This window comes from Pelmatolapia mariae, linkage group LG22, assembly GCF_036321145.2.
Source record: "Pelmatolapia mariae isolate MD_Pm_ZW linkage group LG22, Pm_UMD_F_2, whole genome shotgun sequence".
NCBI classification, from domain to species: Eukaryota; Metazoa; Chordata; class Actinopteri; order Cichliformes; family Cichlidae; genus Pelmatolapia; species Pelmatolapia mariae.
Genome location: NC_086245.2, coordinates 9166007 through 9179384, shown reverse-complemented (window position 1 = coordinate 9179384; position 13378 = coordinate 9166007). Strand labels below are relative to the sequence as shown.

The following is a 13378-nucleotide window of genomic DNA, read 5'->3' as shown; positions in this document are numbered from 1 at the left end:
GCAGTTATCTGAAAATAATGCACTTTCACCGGGTCCCTCTTTTTATTTGCTGCAGTATTTTTAATCAAGTGTGGTTCTGCACAGTGTTTCCCTTCAATGATTGATAATAGCGAGAGATCCTGGAGGAAATCCTTTCAGAGGAAAAACCCCAAATGAAAAGAGCACTTTCACATCTGGCCTGGTATTCTGGAGAGCTGCCTGGTCGACTGCAATCAGCATCGCCGCGAATAACAATTTCCCTGATCCATCAAACCTACAGCTATGTTTTCCTTGAACCATCTTCCTCACCCGTCGCTCTTTCTGTGAGCCGACGAGTTGGAGCTCTGAGCAGGTAGAAAAGCCGAGCTTTCCTTGTCTGACGGGAACACCCAAACAATTTTGTCTAATCGTTCTTGGTCAGAGCAGCAAGTAAGACGAGCTGAAAATTGAACTTGACCGCGCTGCGTTGCTGTGAGATGGTTTCTAAAATTACCGGTAGAAAACTGCAGACAGCCATCCTTCTTTAAACTAATGAGAGCTGTGAGCGAGATGACAGTAGCATAATGACAGTAATGTACCTTGGGGCGAATGAGTTTGTTTTAACTTGCACACTCTGTTAGCTGTGCTATCTTTTGAGCAGTGGTTTGGTTTGGAGGGAGGGTTCCTTTGCTTTGGTGGCGCGCATGGTCGGCGCACTTCACTTTCATTACATTAACAGAACAATGGCTGTTCAGTGGTTTGGCTGCTTCGGACACTTTTGAGAACAATGGCTATTTTTCATAAACAAATCAATTACAGTCACATAAACAGATGAGATGATGTTTTCATAAATTATAGGGTATGATTTCTTAAAAAAGAAAAAAAAAGCCAGCTTTTTTTGAGAAACTCCAGAGATTGATTTCTCTATGAAATGGGTGAAGTTGTGTAGTGGCAGGCGCCGCTGTAGCTTTAAGTGGTGCTCTTGAGGGCTGGATGTCAGTATCTGCTGCCATTTATCAGATTTGAGCTCGCCTCAGTTTGCAAGCAGCGTCCAAAATCTAATGTTTTCAGGGTGGTAAGGAAGAGGTCTCAGTCGTCAGTCAGAGGACAAGGGAACTCTTTCAGTGTGCCACATGCACTTGGGTAGAGCATGTGTTTATATTTACTGTACGTTATGAGGGCTTGGGCACATGCCACCCCGCTGTTTCACTCTGGGCACCAAAGTTTTACTCCACCCAGCCTCAATTAAGACACACAAGGAGCTGTTTGAATCTCTTTCTAAACACAACATGACAAATAACTGTATTGTATATTGTTTGATCCCCCTCGGCTGCCATGACTCTGTGCAGCACACCACCGCTGTGTCATTGACTGCTCTGTGTTATGTCTGCTCTGAGAAAGTAATGATTTGTGTAGACCATTGCTAACAAAATGTGAATTGTACGACTTCTGAGAGGCTGGGACGGTGCCAAGGCCGGTGGAGCTTGGGCGTTGTGAGAGCTGGGGAGGGGTGCTGGGTTTATATGGTCGAGGTGGTTTTAGGCTGAGTTGTTTAACTTAGATAATATTGGATATTATCCAGCACAGTGGGCCAGAGAGTTAGAAACCAAATTGTGCTCGCTGAAATTTGGTGGGAGGGGAGCTGGAGAGAAACTGCTGCCGAAGTTTTTCATTGGATCGGTGCAGGCTTTGCGCAGATGTTGCCCTATAACTCTGGAACATTCTGTGGTTATCAATTACATTCTGTGGTTATCAATTATCCGGTACAGTCTTTTCAAACAAAGGCATCCCACGCATTCAACTTTTCAAAGCTCTTTCTCTCTCTTTTTTTTGTAGCTCTTGAGAAGTTTCCTGGCAGTAGGTAGCTGGGCACCGAGAACAAATTGCTCAATTCAAATTTTCTATCTCTGTGATGATGTGAAAAATGATGTGCGTGAGTCAGAGAGAGCGAGGGCAAAAGCAGACGGGGAGAAACAGACAGACGTTGAGGGAGATCTAAAAAACATGTTCATCTCCTGTGGATTGACATCGACTGGAAAGGCTTCCCTTCTGGAGAGCTTCCTGAAGTGAGGAGACAGAGTGGGGTTGAGGAAAGACAGACAAACGCGCAGATTTTAGTGTTAGTCATGTTAACTATTTTTAACGTTAGTCAGCGCTGCTTACGTAAAGATATTCTTTTCACTGAGAACTTCCTGTATGACAAGCTGTTTTTCTTCTCTTTTCTGTTTATAGGGAGGTTTCTTTGCCATATTGTTTATAAATCTTATGTTTGAATCATAATACCACACACCAGTCTGTGTGTGTGTGTGCACTTCCCATAACTCTACACCTTGCATCTGTACCAGATTATCTTGAAGCTTGCAGAATGCTGTTTACATTTATTATCTCTGAGATTTCATTTTGGTTTTAGAATGAAAGTAGACCATTTATGCTTCCCTTCATTTCTCTCATACCTGTATCTTTACAGTGGCGAATGCTCATACTGAACATATCCAAAATTGAATAATTAACTAACTATATGTAGATGTAATCCCCTCGAGGCTAAAGCTAAAGCTTCATTTCAGACAGTCTTTCTTACTTTTGGATCTTTATGATGTCAGTAGCACACAGCTCGGGCTGTGAGCACAGTGGCCCCGCCCACAACTCTTTTGAGGGGCAACCAATCAGAAGAAGTTATTTTAAAGGGAGATGAGCTAACGCGTGTTGTTTCAGGCAGAGGATGAGCTTAGGGGAGGCCCAGTTTGAGATGATTGATGATTATTTTGAACTGTGAATCATGCAAAGCATCTCTAGTAGAGTCCAAGAAGAAAAATGTGGAGCCAGACATGAGCATAATGAGCGTCTGAAAAATTTAGGTAACGAAAAATTTATTGTCATAAGCTGTCACTTTTTTCTCAGAAGTTTCATAGTGTTCCTGTCAGTAAGTCATAAATATTTCACGTAGGAGGTTGTCGTATACTCCCCTTCTGTCTTCCTCTCATACCTTCATGTTTCATCTAGAACGGTCACAAGGACGAAGATTTGAATGATGAAGTCGTTTTGTTTTTTTTTCATTTTGTTTTTTGTATAAGTGCTTACTTAAACTAATTATTGTATTGTGGGCTTTCTTTCTATGATAATGTAATATTTACACTAGTTTTTTAAAGTACTAAAGAGATCGTGTAGGGAAAACTGACTTGAAAAGGAATTAAAATGTTTTTTTTACCAGTGAAAAAAGAGAATAGCAAGGTTTTATAATATATGTTGAGTTGCACGCACTGCTAGAAGAGACGTATTAAGTGTCATCTGGAAGACAAGTCGAACCTGTTGATGTATCTGCAGAGTTCACAGGCTGCATTGCATTGTTTCCTTTTTTTCTTTTCTGGTTTGCAGCTCGTCAGAAATGTTCTTTCCATTACTTTGAAGTCATTTCAACCACTCACATTTACATGTGTATATTGACTGTAGCATAAACATTATGCATTATTAAGCACTGTGTGGCTAATGGCAGCAGAAACCATGTCAGATGTTTGATATTTAGCAGAAATAATAAGTGATCTTTTAAATGTCTAACAGAGCAGGCTTACAAAGAAAACGTTGCTCTAATAGCTCGGCCCCAGTTCCACATTCTTACTTACAGCAGGTGCACTGAAAAATTGACTAAATTAGTACAAGCAGAGCCTGTATTGTAAAAACAGTATTTGAGACAGGCTTCTGATTGTTGAGGAGTTTGAAAATATGTCTCCAGAAGTGACAGCTCAGCTCTCAGTTGAGCCCCTCTCAGGTTTCCCTCGAGTTATTACTAAAGTGACAGCGCACCCTATCTCAGCCTTTTTTGTTGGTTTTTCTTGGATGATAGTCCGTCTGTTTTATATGAAGGAGTTCTGTGGAAACATTAGGTTTAAAAAAAAGACTTTTATTTTGTGTTTAGAGTTAAAGTTGAAATAATGAGCATAAACTTGACACTCGAAGATTCAAATCGTCTGAGAGGAATTTGTAGCCCTATTACTCATTCAAAACGAATGTTATCGCTTCTTCGTGGAGATCAGCAACCCTGAAACTAATCCTAAGTGCCAGGCATGTGCAGCAGCTATAAGAAAAATTAAAGTGAGATCAAACAGAGCAGAGAGAGGTCTCCGGCTCTCCAGTCAGTGCCAAGCTGCACCTCCTCCATCTGTGCCACCTCACAACTCCCGTCTACTCAAACACCGAGCGTCCCGTCCGTCTCCACTGAGCTGCTCCATTCAAACGCTCCACTTGTCAAACTGCAGGCATCATGTTGAGCGACACTGAGTCAATTTTCTTCAAAAAATTTGGCCATGGCTGACTTTTTCTTTCTTTTAAAGTGCAGTTTTCAATTTCACAGCCCTTTAATGTCAATTTAGAGCCTTGTTAATGAGTCAGGGGTCTAAAGAAATCACAGTGGTTTCCCTCTGTGTCTAATAAATTGGTTGAAAATTATAGTTTTACTCACACTTCATTGGGCAAAATGACAAATCAAACCCGAGCTTTTTTTAGCAGGCCTGTGTTTCCAGCAGTTCACATGATGCCTCGTTTTATTGCCTGATGGGAAAACCTTTTTTATTGTGGCAACTAAACAGAAGAAAAAGCACATTACCAGAAAAGAAGAGAAAAAAGTACCAGTACCGTTTAACAATCATTATATGGGGATAGCAGAAAGATTCCTATGAGAACAGAAGAAATGAGAGGTTTGAAAGTCGAGGCGAGTTGTCAGTTTCCAGTCGCCGCGCATTAACGAGCCAACCAGCTGCTCGAGCATGTTGGGATTCCACACAGCAATGAAGTCAAGCTTTCTCTCATCCACCAAAGATGTCGCTCATCTCTTTGGTATGACTGCTTTTCTTTTTTTTCAGGATTGCATCAGATTTCTCTCTGTGCAATTTTGCTGTCTCGAAGTCTGTCCCCGGTTTGTTAGACCAAGGATATGAGCTCATGAGCCGTGGGTCAGACAGTGTGACGTTCGTGATATCCTCCGCTCTCCGGAGCTGTTTTATACATCACTGATGTAACCGATAATAATAACAACACTCATTGCATTTCTTCATTTCTGCTGGGAGCCAAGTAGGTGGGTTATTTTCTGAATCGTCATTGCTAAGTCTTTCTCTCTTTCCTGTCCTTTCTTTTAGACGGTCACCACATCTGGGAGACTGAGGCCAAGGTTGAGAGAGACGCCTCGAAGCCTGTAAGTGATACATGTGACACAGTGATCGTGACAAAGCTGATCTCATTTCAGGATTAAAGCGCTGTGTAAAGAGCAGCTGTTCCCAATCATTTATCTGAACTCGATGCCAAAATGTTTAGTCTTCGCATCTGAAAAACAAACTAACGTCTAAATTAAGAGAGCCGAGAGCGACTGGAGTCCCACTCAGTGTGATGAAGAACAACCTGCCTTAGCAACAACAACGCATTTGTTTTTTTATTGAATCACAAATCTGCTGTAAACTTATACATAATCAGATGGGAAGCTCAAGAAGACGTTAAAATTTGTAAACTATTCTAGTTATTCATCTACTAGCTTAGCATAAACCTGTAAGGAAAGGCAAAATAACCCAACCTCTTAGCTAATACTACAAAAATAATGTGTTCATTATTCAACTGTTATACTTTTTATATCTGATCTCTTATTTATTTACAAGAAATATTTTACAGTGCTGGAAGAAACTAAGAGGGCACTTACCAAACACTTCCTGTTTTTGTACTGGACACACTTTTGCCTTCACAACTGCCTTAATTCCTCAGTTTTTCATAGCATAGATTTAACAAGGGGCTGAAAACATTCCTCATGTATTCTCGGTCCATATTGACACGACAGCATCACACAGTTCCTGCACATTCACGACATGAATCTGTTGTTCCACCACGTCCCAAGGGTGCTCTATTGGATTGAGATCTGATGACTGTGGAGGCCATTTGAGTGCAGTAAACTCAATGTCATGTTCAAGACACCAGTTTGAGATTATTTGAGTTTTGTGACATGGTTTGTTATCCTGCTCAAAGCAGCCATCAGAAGTTGGATACACTGTGGTCGTAAAAAGATTGACATGACCAGCAACAATGTTCAGGTGTTTATACGACACTCCCAAAGTGTGTCAAGAAAACATCCCCCACATCATTACGCCAGCCTGATGATTGTTACCAGACAGGATGGATCCATGCTTTCATGTTGCTGATGCCAGGTGTGATGAGTCCGTGTGAAGTGCAGCCTTGGCTTTCTATTCTTAGCTGACAGAAGTGGCAGCCGGTGTGGTCTTCTGCTGCTGTAGCCCATCTGCTGCAAGGTTTCACATTCAGAGATGATCTTCTGCTTACTTTGGATGTAACGAGTGGTTATTTGAGTTACTTTTGCCTTCCTGAGATCTCAAAGCAGTCTGGCAATTCTCCTCTGACTTCTGGCATCAACCAGAAGGCATTTTTTCACCCAGAGAACTGCTGCTCATTAGATATTGTCTGGTTTTCAAGCCATTCTCAGCACTAGATGCAGTAGATCAGCAGTTTCTCAAATGGCACCAACAATGATGCGATGTTCAGAGTCACTTAAATCACCTTTCTGATGCTCAGTTTGAACCTCAGCAGATCACCTTGACCATGTCTACATGTCTAATTGAGCTGGTGGCATGTGATTGGCTGATTAACGAGCAGCCAAACAGGTGTACCTAATGAAGTATCAATTCCAGTGTTGCCTTCAGCAAACAAGCGAACAAAACAACCCTAATTGTGACTGCAACAACACCGCTGATTTCCTCAGCCCAGGACAGAAGCTTCAGTGTTGTGTTTGAAATGTGTGGAAAAGGTGTTCAAAAGTTCAGCCCTCCACCTGTGGGGGTTTGAGCCTGGCAGCGTATCCTGTCTTGCGCTCAGACAGCTGAGGGAAAGACAGAGCCAGAGACGTGGTGGGAGTCTGGGAGATAGACGAGGGGATTAGAGCGTGTATAAATGTGAAGCTCTGCACCTGCTCCCAGTGTCTTCCCTCTGCAAAACACAGACACACACTCACTTAGAGTGACTGCTGGGGCACATCTGTCTGCTTGAATAGACAAAGGGCCTCCCTCTCTCCGTCCCTCCCCACTCAACCCAGTCTGCTGGATTGGTCCCATTTCAAACACTGACGCTGCTTTGGCCAAGTTTAATCTCAGACCAAGCAACAAATCAGTCTGTTCAGGTCACCTGAACAGACTGACCTGCCCCAATGAGCGCAGATCTGGGAAGACGAGGGATGATTACGTTTTCTTTTTAAGAATTACTTATAATTAGATACAGATTTTTCATATAAACCTAGATAGATGGTCTTGACGCACTCACTTAGGGAGTCCAAAAATGCTCCTCTATGCTCAATTTGTCACATTTTTTTCTTCCCACTGTTTGCATGATAGGAACCAGTTTTATTATATTAAACCTCCCAGACTTTGTCTTGAGATTTTCTTTTGTTTTTTTTTGTTTGTTTTAACTCAATTTGCAATTTTATGATTTAACACACAATATGCAGGCATAAAACTTTCAGAAATATTTGAATGACTTCAATTACATGTGACACCAGTGAAATCCTGCAAATACAGCTGCCTAACCGGGACACAGTTTACACAGTCCAAATGAGGAACCCTTTCCTGAAATTGAATTGCTATTTCTCTGAAGGGCCGATGGATTTCAGGGAGTAAGAAAAGTAGAAAAGCCTCATCTGGCTCTACTTAGCTTTACGGTTGTAGTGATTTAATATAACGTGTGTCAGCTCTCACCTGTACATGTCAGGCCCGGCCGTCCTCCGAAGCTCAGTTTTGCAGACGGATGACTTCCTCCCTGACTACTGAGCAGCGCCTCCAAAACACTCGGTCATATATATTCCCACACACATGCACGGAAACACACACGTGGGGCTCATGTGTCCACAGGCTGAACCCAGGAGTGTGGTCACTTCTGGCCTTCACTCTCAGCAGGAAGCTCTGCTGGGGAAATAAACTATCTGGACACTCCCAGGTTCAATTTATTCACTTTGACTGAGTTATTCATTGTGCAAACAACCAGGGCTCCCTCTAGCCTTACTTCATGGCCTCTTTGTGGCTTTCGGATGACAACCAGATTTTTACATTGTATCTGCCGCCCCTTAAATTTAAGCTACGATATAATGGAAGGGACTGCAGCCTGGCTTTTGTGTTCCCCTTTCTCCCTTCTAATGGCCAACAGGGGGTGACACATATGTTGCCAAAATAATCAGATTGTGTAGAGGTCAGGGTTTACATGTGATTGACAAATTGGCACAGACGGGTATGTAGTGTTCTCAGTTTCTTTGTCACAACTACCTCTTCAAGATGACAAACAAGAGAAGTAAAGCCACAGTGACTACTTCCCCCTTTTATATGTACTTATTAAGAAGTTTAAGTGCAAATGCGAAGCTATAAGCTAATTAAATGGATATTTAAGTAAATGGTGTGTTTTTAATGACAGAACTTTTTCTGTGTTGCAGAATTCGCTTCTTGTTGAAATCCCTCCCTATCGAAACCAAAGACTGTCCACTCCTGTCCACGTGAACTTCTACATCTGCAACGGCAAGAGGAAAAGAAGCCAGTACCAGCGCTTCACCTACGTCCCTGCCACCGGTAAACTTGTCTTTATAGTCCCCTATTTATAGGTTTGGTCACCGCTGTCCTTAATAAGATGTTAAACTCCTTTCATATGTTTGCTCTTACAGTGAGTCCGTAGTGTGGTGGCTTACACATTTTTTTACCATACAAAAAGTTCTCTGGTTCAATTTTAGGGGGAGCTCCAAATCCCTGTGGGCTCCTAACAGCCAAATCAAGCCACCTACATATGCTCTTACAGTGGGGGATGCTCATATAAAAATGGCTAAAGTTCAAAATAGTCTGTCAGTCTATGTTCACTCTTAGCCAAAAGCTTTGTTTCAAGTTGCCTTTTTCTACTCCTGAATCTGGTTGTGAGCACACAAGCCCCACCCACCTGCTGTCAATGTTTAGAGGGGCAGCCAATCAGAAGAAAGTCACTTAAAACATTTATCTGAAAGCTTTTCCGGACCCACACCACACTTTTTTTAGTCAATTACTAACAATCAAAAGTGTGAGCACCACAGCATTAGAAAAAATGTTAAGTTTTTTTGATTCATTAAACATATTTTTTGTAGTGGCTCTATACCTCACAAATGAGGTCCAAATCATGAGAACTACCATCTTAAAGGGAGGGGGAAGGGATCTAAAGCAACTTGTTTTAGCCTGAACATGAACTCTGGATGAATTTATTTTGAATCAGCAAAATATTCTCTGTGAATGGACATTAGCATAGTGGATCCACTTTATGTGGTAACTTCTTTTTCAGCAAATTTTAATGTGATGAAGCTACAAAAAAAAGGGAAAATATAGTGTGAATAAGGTAAAAACTGTCTTCAGATATATGTTAAGCTGGGGGTCAATAGTATCACTCACCATTTAGTGTTGTTCATGTTTTAATAATTATAAAAAAAATTTAAAAAAAAAAACAGCTGCTTTCATTATCGTTTAGTGAAGAGTTGAGTTTTTGCTAATTTAACAAAACAGTCCAGTCAGCTTGAAACCCAAATAGTCAAACCATTTTGGTCACAAAGTAAAATAAAATATACATATATAACCCTCCATTAATCTCCAGACTTTTGGTTAATTTTTTGTTTTTGACTTTTTTGTCATGATGCCAGCCGCTCACTACTCTCAGTCTGCTCTTCGCCTTCCACATCCCAGACTAATTAGAAACATTTTCGCTGGGATTTTACTTCTGAAGACGAGAACAAACAGTTTGTATTCCCCCCTTGTCTGGTGGTTTGCTAGGGAGGAACAAAGCAACGCTATTATTCCTTCATTGTAAAAAGAAATCCATAAAATCTGTTCTTTTCCATACCTGTTGCTGCATGAATGCTGAGGCAACTGGACACACGAGGGTGGGGAAAGGGGCATGGGAAAAACATGTTATTTGAATAGAGAGCCTTTTGCCAAGCTAAATATAAACATTGACCCACCAACTGAAATGTAAAAACCACTGCTAATTGCACTCCAGGCTTGGAGTGAAAATCCAGTGGGTGGTTCAAAGCTGCGATTCAGCTGAACTGGCCCGGCCCTGTACATGGGCGACGGAGTGCCCCGCCGTGAAAGTGGAGCATTGTCCTCGGGCTGCAGAGTGTAAGGGAGTGGACAGACTGTGGGACAGCAAGTGTGGTCAGTGTCTCCTAGAAGGTGAAAGCTTTTAAGGCAACAAGCCAGCAGGCTGAACAATATAATCTGCCAGTCTTCTGGAAAGGGAGAAAATCATTGAGAAAGTTTAAACAAATGGACAGACTGAGTAAAAACACAGCTGGAAAAAATGATCAAGGCCTCAGTTCCTCAATGAGATGTCTGGACAGAATGCAGTCATTTCCCAATCTTTTCAGCCTGATGGTTAATTGAAAATAATACAAAGACAACCTTTCAGATGTTGAGGCTCAAATGTTTTATTGTTTGCTAAAAAAAAAATACTCATTTTGAATTTGATTACAGCAATTTGTTTAAGAAAAGGAGGACCGAGGGAGGTCTTTGCTGCACTTTTGAAAGTAAAAGTTCCCCATTTTTACTAAATATGGGATTTTCACCTCAGGTGTTTTCTTTGTCATTGTTTTTTGTTTGATAAAGCTCCAAATGCCAAACCGGGACTGGATGACGACCAGTTTAGCACCCGTACTCTTTTGCTATGGAGTTGTGCCATTGTAACGTGAGCAGGCTGACAGTTAAATGATGTAGCATTAATGAAGCCTTCACAGATGTGCGAGTAAGATGGAATCCCGATGTCATCACTGATCCTTGAAGAGTGTGGTGTCAGTGATTTCCAAAAACAACTTAAAATTTTGACGTTTTCCCCTTCACCCAAGTCAATCTAAAAGAAGGCAGCAGCATTTATGATTCTTTTTTATATCTGTTCTTCACATCTGACCTAAAGCTCACAACCATTCACTATTTGGCTTTGTTTTCAGCCTCGTTTTCTGCAGATTCTTTGGATCATTTGATGTTAGTATGAACGTAGATGATGAAAAGTCTAGATTGAGAAACTTATTCTCATGTAGTCTTTCACAGTATCTATATTTTGAAAACTGTTTTTACACATCACTACCATGTTGTGGGCTGTGTAGAGCTTTTTTTAGCATTACAACGCTTTTCCAGTCTTTTGTCGTCCCCCAACATTTTTAAATGCATTGCTGACGTCAAATTCAAACTTGTGCACCTATTTTCAATCACAATTCTAAATTTGATGTGTTTAAGCGAAATAATCAATTAAAGAAATCTGTAAATCGTTTTGTTCCGCTCTGATTTACGTTTTACGCGGCGCCTCATTTTTTTTGCTTTTGTTTTGAAGAAATCACATCTGTACCTTTTTCTCTTTTTTTCATCAACAGCAGGTGTTTCAACAGCTCACACAAAAACAACAGATTTATTTTGGGACACGTAGTACACATGGTTGATCTTCTCACTCCGGAAACCCAAGGGCAGGCTCTCTTTTCTGGCAAAACAAACTATTTGCACTTCTTCTGCACCCTTCTTTGCACATGCATGCATCTACCCTCCACAAGCAGGCAGACACACTTCCTCCAAACAGACCCAAAATAGGGGTGCGTTTGCTATTTTAGTCGTGCGGTTTGTGTAACTATCTCATTGCAGTTCCTCTTTTACAGTTGTTGACAGGCGAGGCTTCACCAGGCATGACACGTCCTAGTTTCACTCCTTTTAATCTAATTAGCCTTTTTATTTAGCTCGGGAACTCCCTCTAAGATTAAAAATATCTTTTTAAAGAGACATCCCCGAGAAAGATGCAGAATAACATAAAATCAGCAGACAGTCGGCAAATCAAACAAGCGTGACAAGAATAAGGAGAATAAAGCATGGGTTATTAAGTATTTCAGCTTCTATTTCAAGCACATGCTTCATATTATGATCGAAAATATGCTCGGCATAAAAAAAGTAGAAGAAATAGATCCAGTTTGGTGATGCAGTTCAGGGTCAGAGCTGTGCTGTCGTGTGCTTGTAACCGCACTGAAACGCTTGTTATATAAGATTGATGTGGTGTCATTGGCTGCAGCTGATTGATGGCCCGCATTTTGAAACTTGGTGTCCAACATGTTTCGCTGTGAAATCTGGACGGATGGCCAAGATGACAGCGACTGAAAACAAGACGTGGCTCATTTGAACTCAGCGTTGGTCCTCGCTCACGCTATCGGCGCAATCCTCCGACACCCCAAAGACCCAATTTCAGGTGTTTGTGTTCAGTTAAACTCTTCCTTTGTCTCGGTGAGGAGGCAGTAATTTTCTTTGAAATTACTGAACCCTGCTGAGCACGAAGCTGCTGCTGCTGCTGCAGCAGCATATATCATATCGCACATGTACTGTAGTGGATATTAGCACCAGAACAGGATCCAAAGAAAACAGGGCTTTTATTATAGAAGCAGCCAGATTTTTCTCGTGTTGATGACTCATCCTTTTTTTACTTCTTTTTTCTACTTTTGTGAATGTTTTCTGTTGGGTGGGGGAGCTCAGGCCCTAACACAGAGACTCATTGATGAGAGTGTTTGTTTGGCAGTGTGTATCCTAGCCACAAACCCACTCACTAACTCACTCGCTCACTCACACTTGCAGGATGGTTGGAATATGTGTTTACTCATTTAGCTTTTCCTTCTGTTTTCCTTCAGTTCCAACAATAAAGACGGAGCCTCGCGATGACTATGATGCTCCTCTGATGTGCACCCAGCATGGCCCTGGCTTGTCCTTACTCCCAAAGCCATATTACCCCTCACAAGTCATGGCCCCGATGATGACCTCTGACCTCAGGCCATGTGTTGTTGGCGGGCCTTATTCAGCCAGCCAGCAGAAACTTGCAGCCAAGCCCTCCTCCTCCTCACCTCCGAGCACCAGCCCTAAACAGCACGATCTCCCACCCTCACCCTTCTCAAAATGCCTCCCTGCGGGCCCGGCCGTCCAACAGCCGGGCTCGCAGTCCCCGATCCCGCACGTCTCTATCATTCAGGAGACTCCCGGGCGCTACCAGCCACCGAACCTCTACTCACCCAGCAGCTGCTCCTCCTCCCCAACCTCGCAGGCCTCCACCCCGACTGACGCCCCCTTTTCTCCAACCCACTGCATGACACCAGCGCAGCCGGTGAGCGGCAGCACAAGCCCAGCCGCTCAGCAGCACCCCAAAGTGCCAGAGAGGGCTCGCTCTTCCCTGCAGGAGGATGGCAGTCCCTCGGCACTGGCTGTCAGCATCAAACAAGAACCACAAGAGCTGGACCAGATGTACCTTGATGATGGTGAGACTTTTTTTTACTTTTACAAGACAGAATTTAAATACTTCTAATCCACTGCATGGAAAAAATTATAGAGCGAAATTCCCATCGAGCCCCCTAATTGATGAAACAATACGGTTTTTATTA

The 13378-nt window shown here is 42.2% G+C and overlaps 1 protein-coding gene across 1 annotated transcript in view; it reads left to right on the top strand.

The window, feature by feature from the left end:
• Positions 1–13378, top strand: part of nfatc1 (nuclear factor of activated T cells 1) — a 47743-nt gene that overhangs the window by 18621 nt on the left and 15744 nt on the right. Inside the window, exons 7-9 of the mRNA XM_065470481.1 lie at positions 5085–5140; positions 8414–8546; positions 12638–13255. Coding sequence (XP_065326553.1) covers positions 5085–5140; positions 8414–8546; positions 12638–13255 — 807 coding nt within the window. The remainder of the gene's footprint in view (positions 1–5084; positions 5141–8413; positions 8547–12637; positions 13256–13378) is intronic.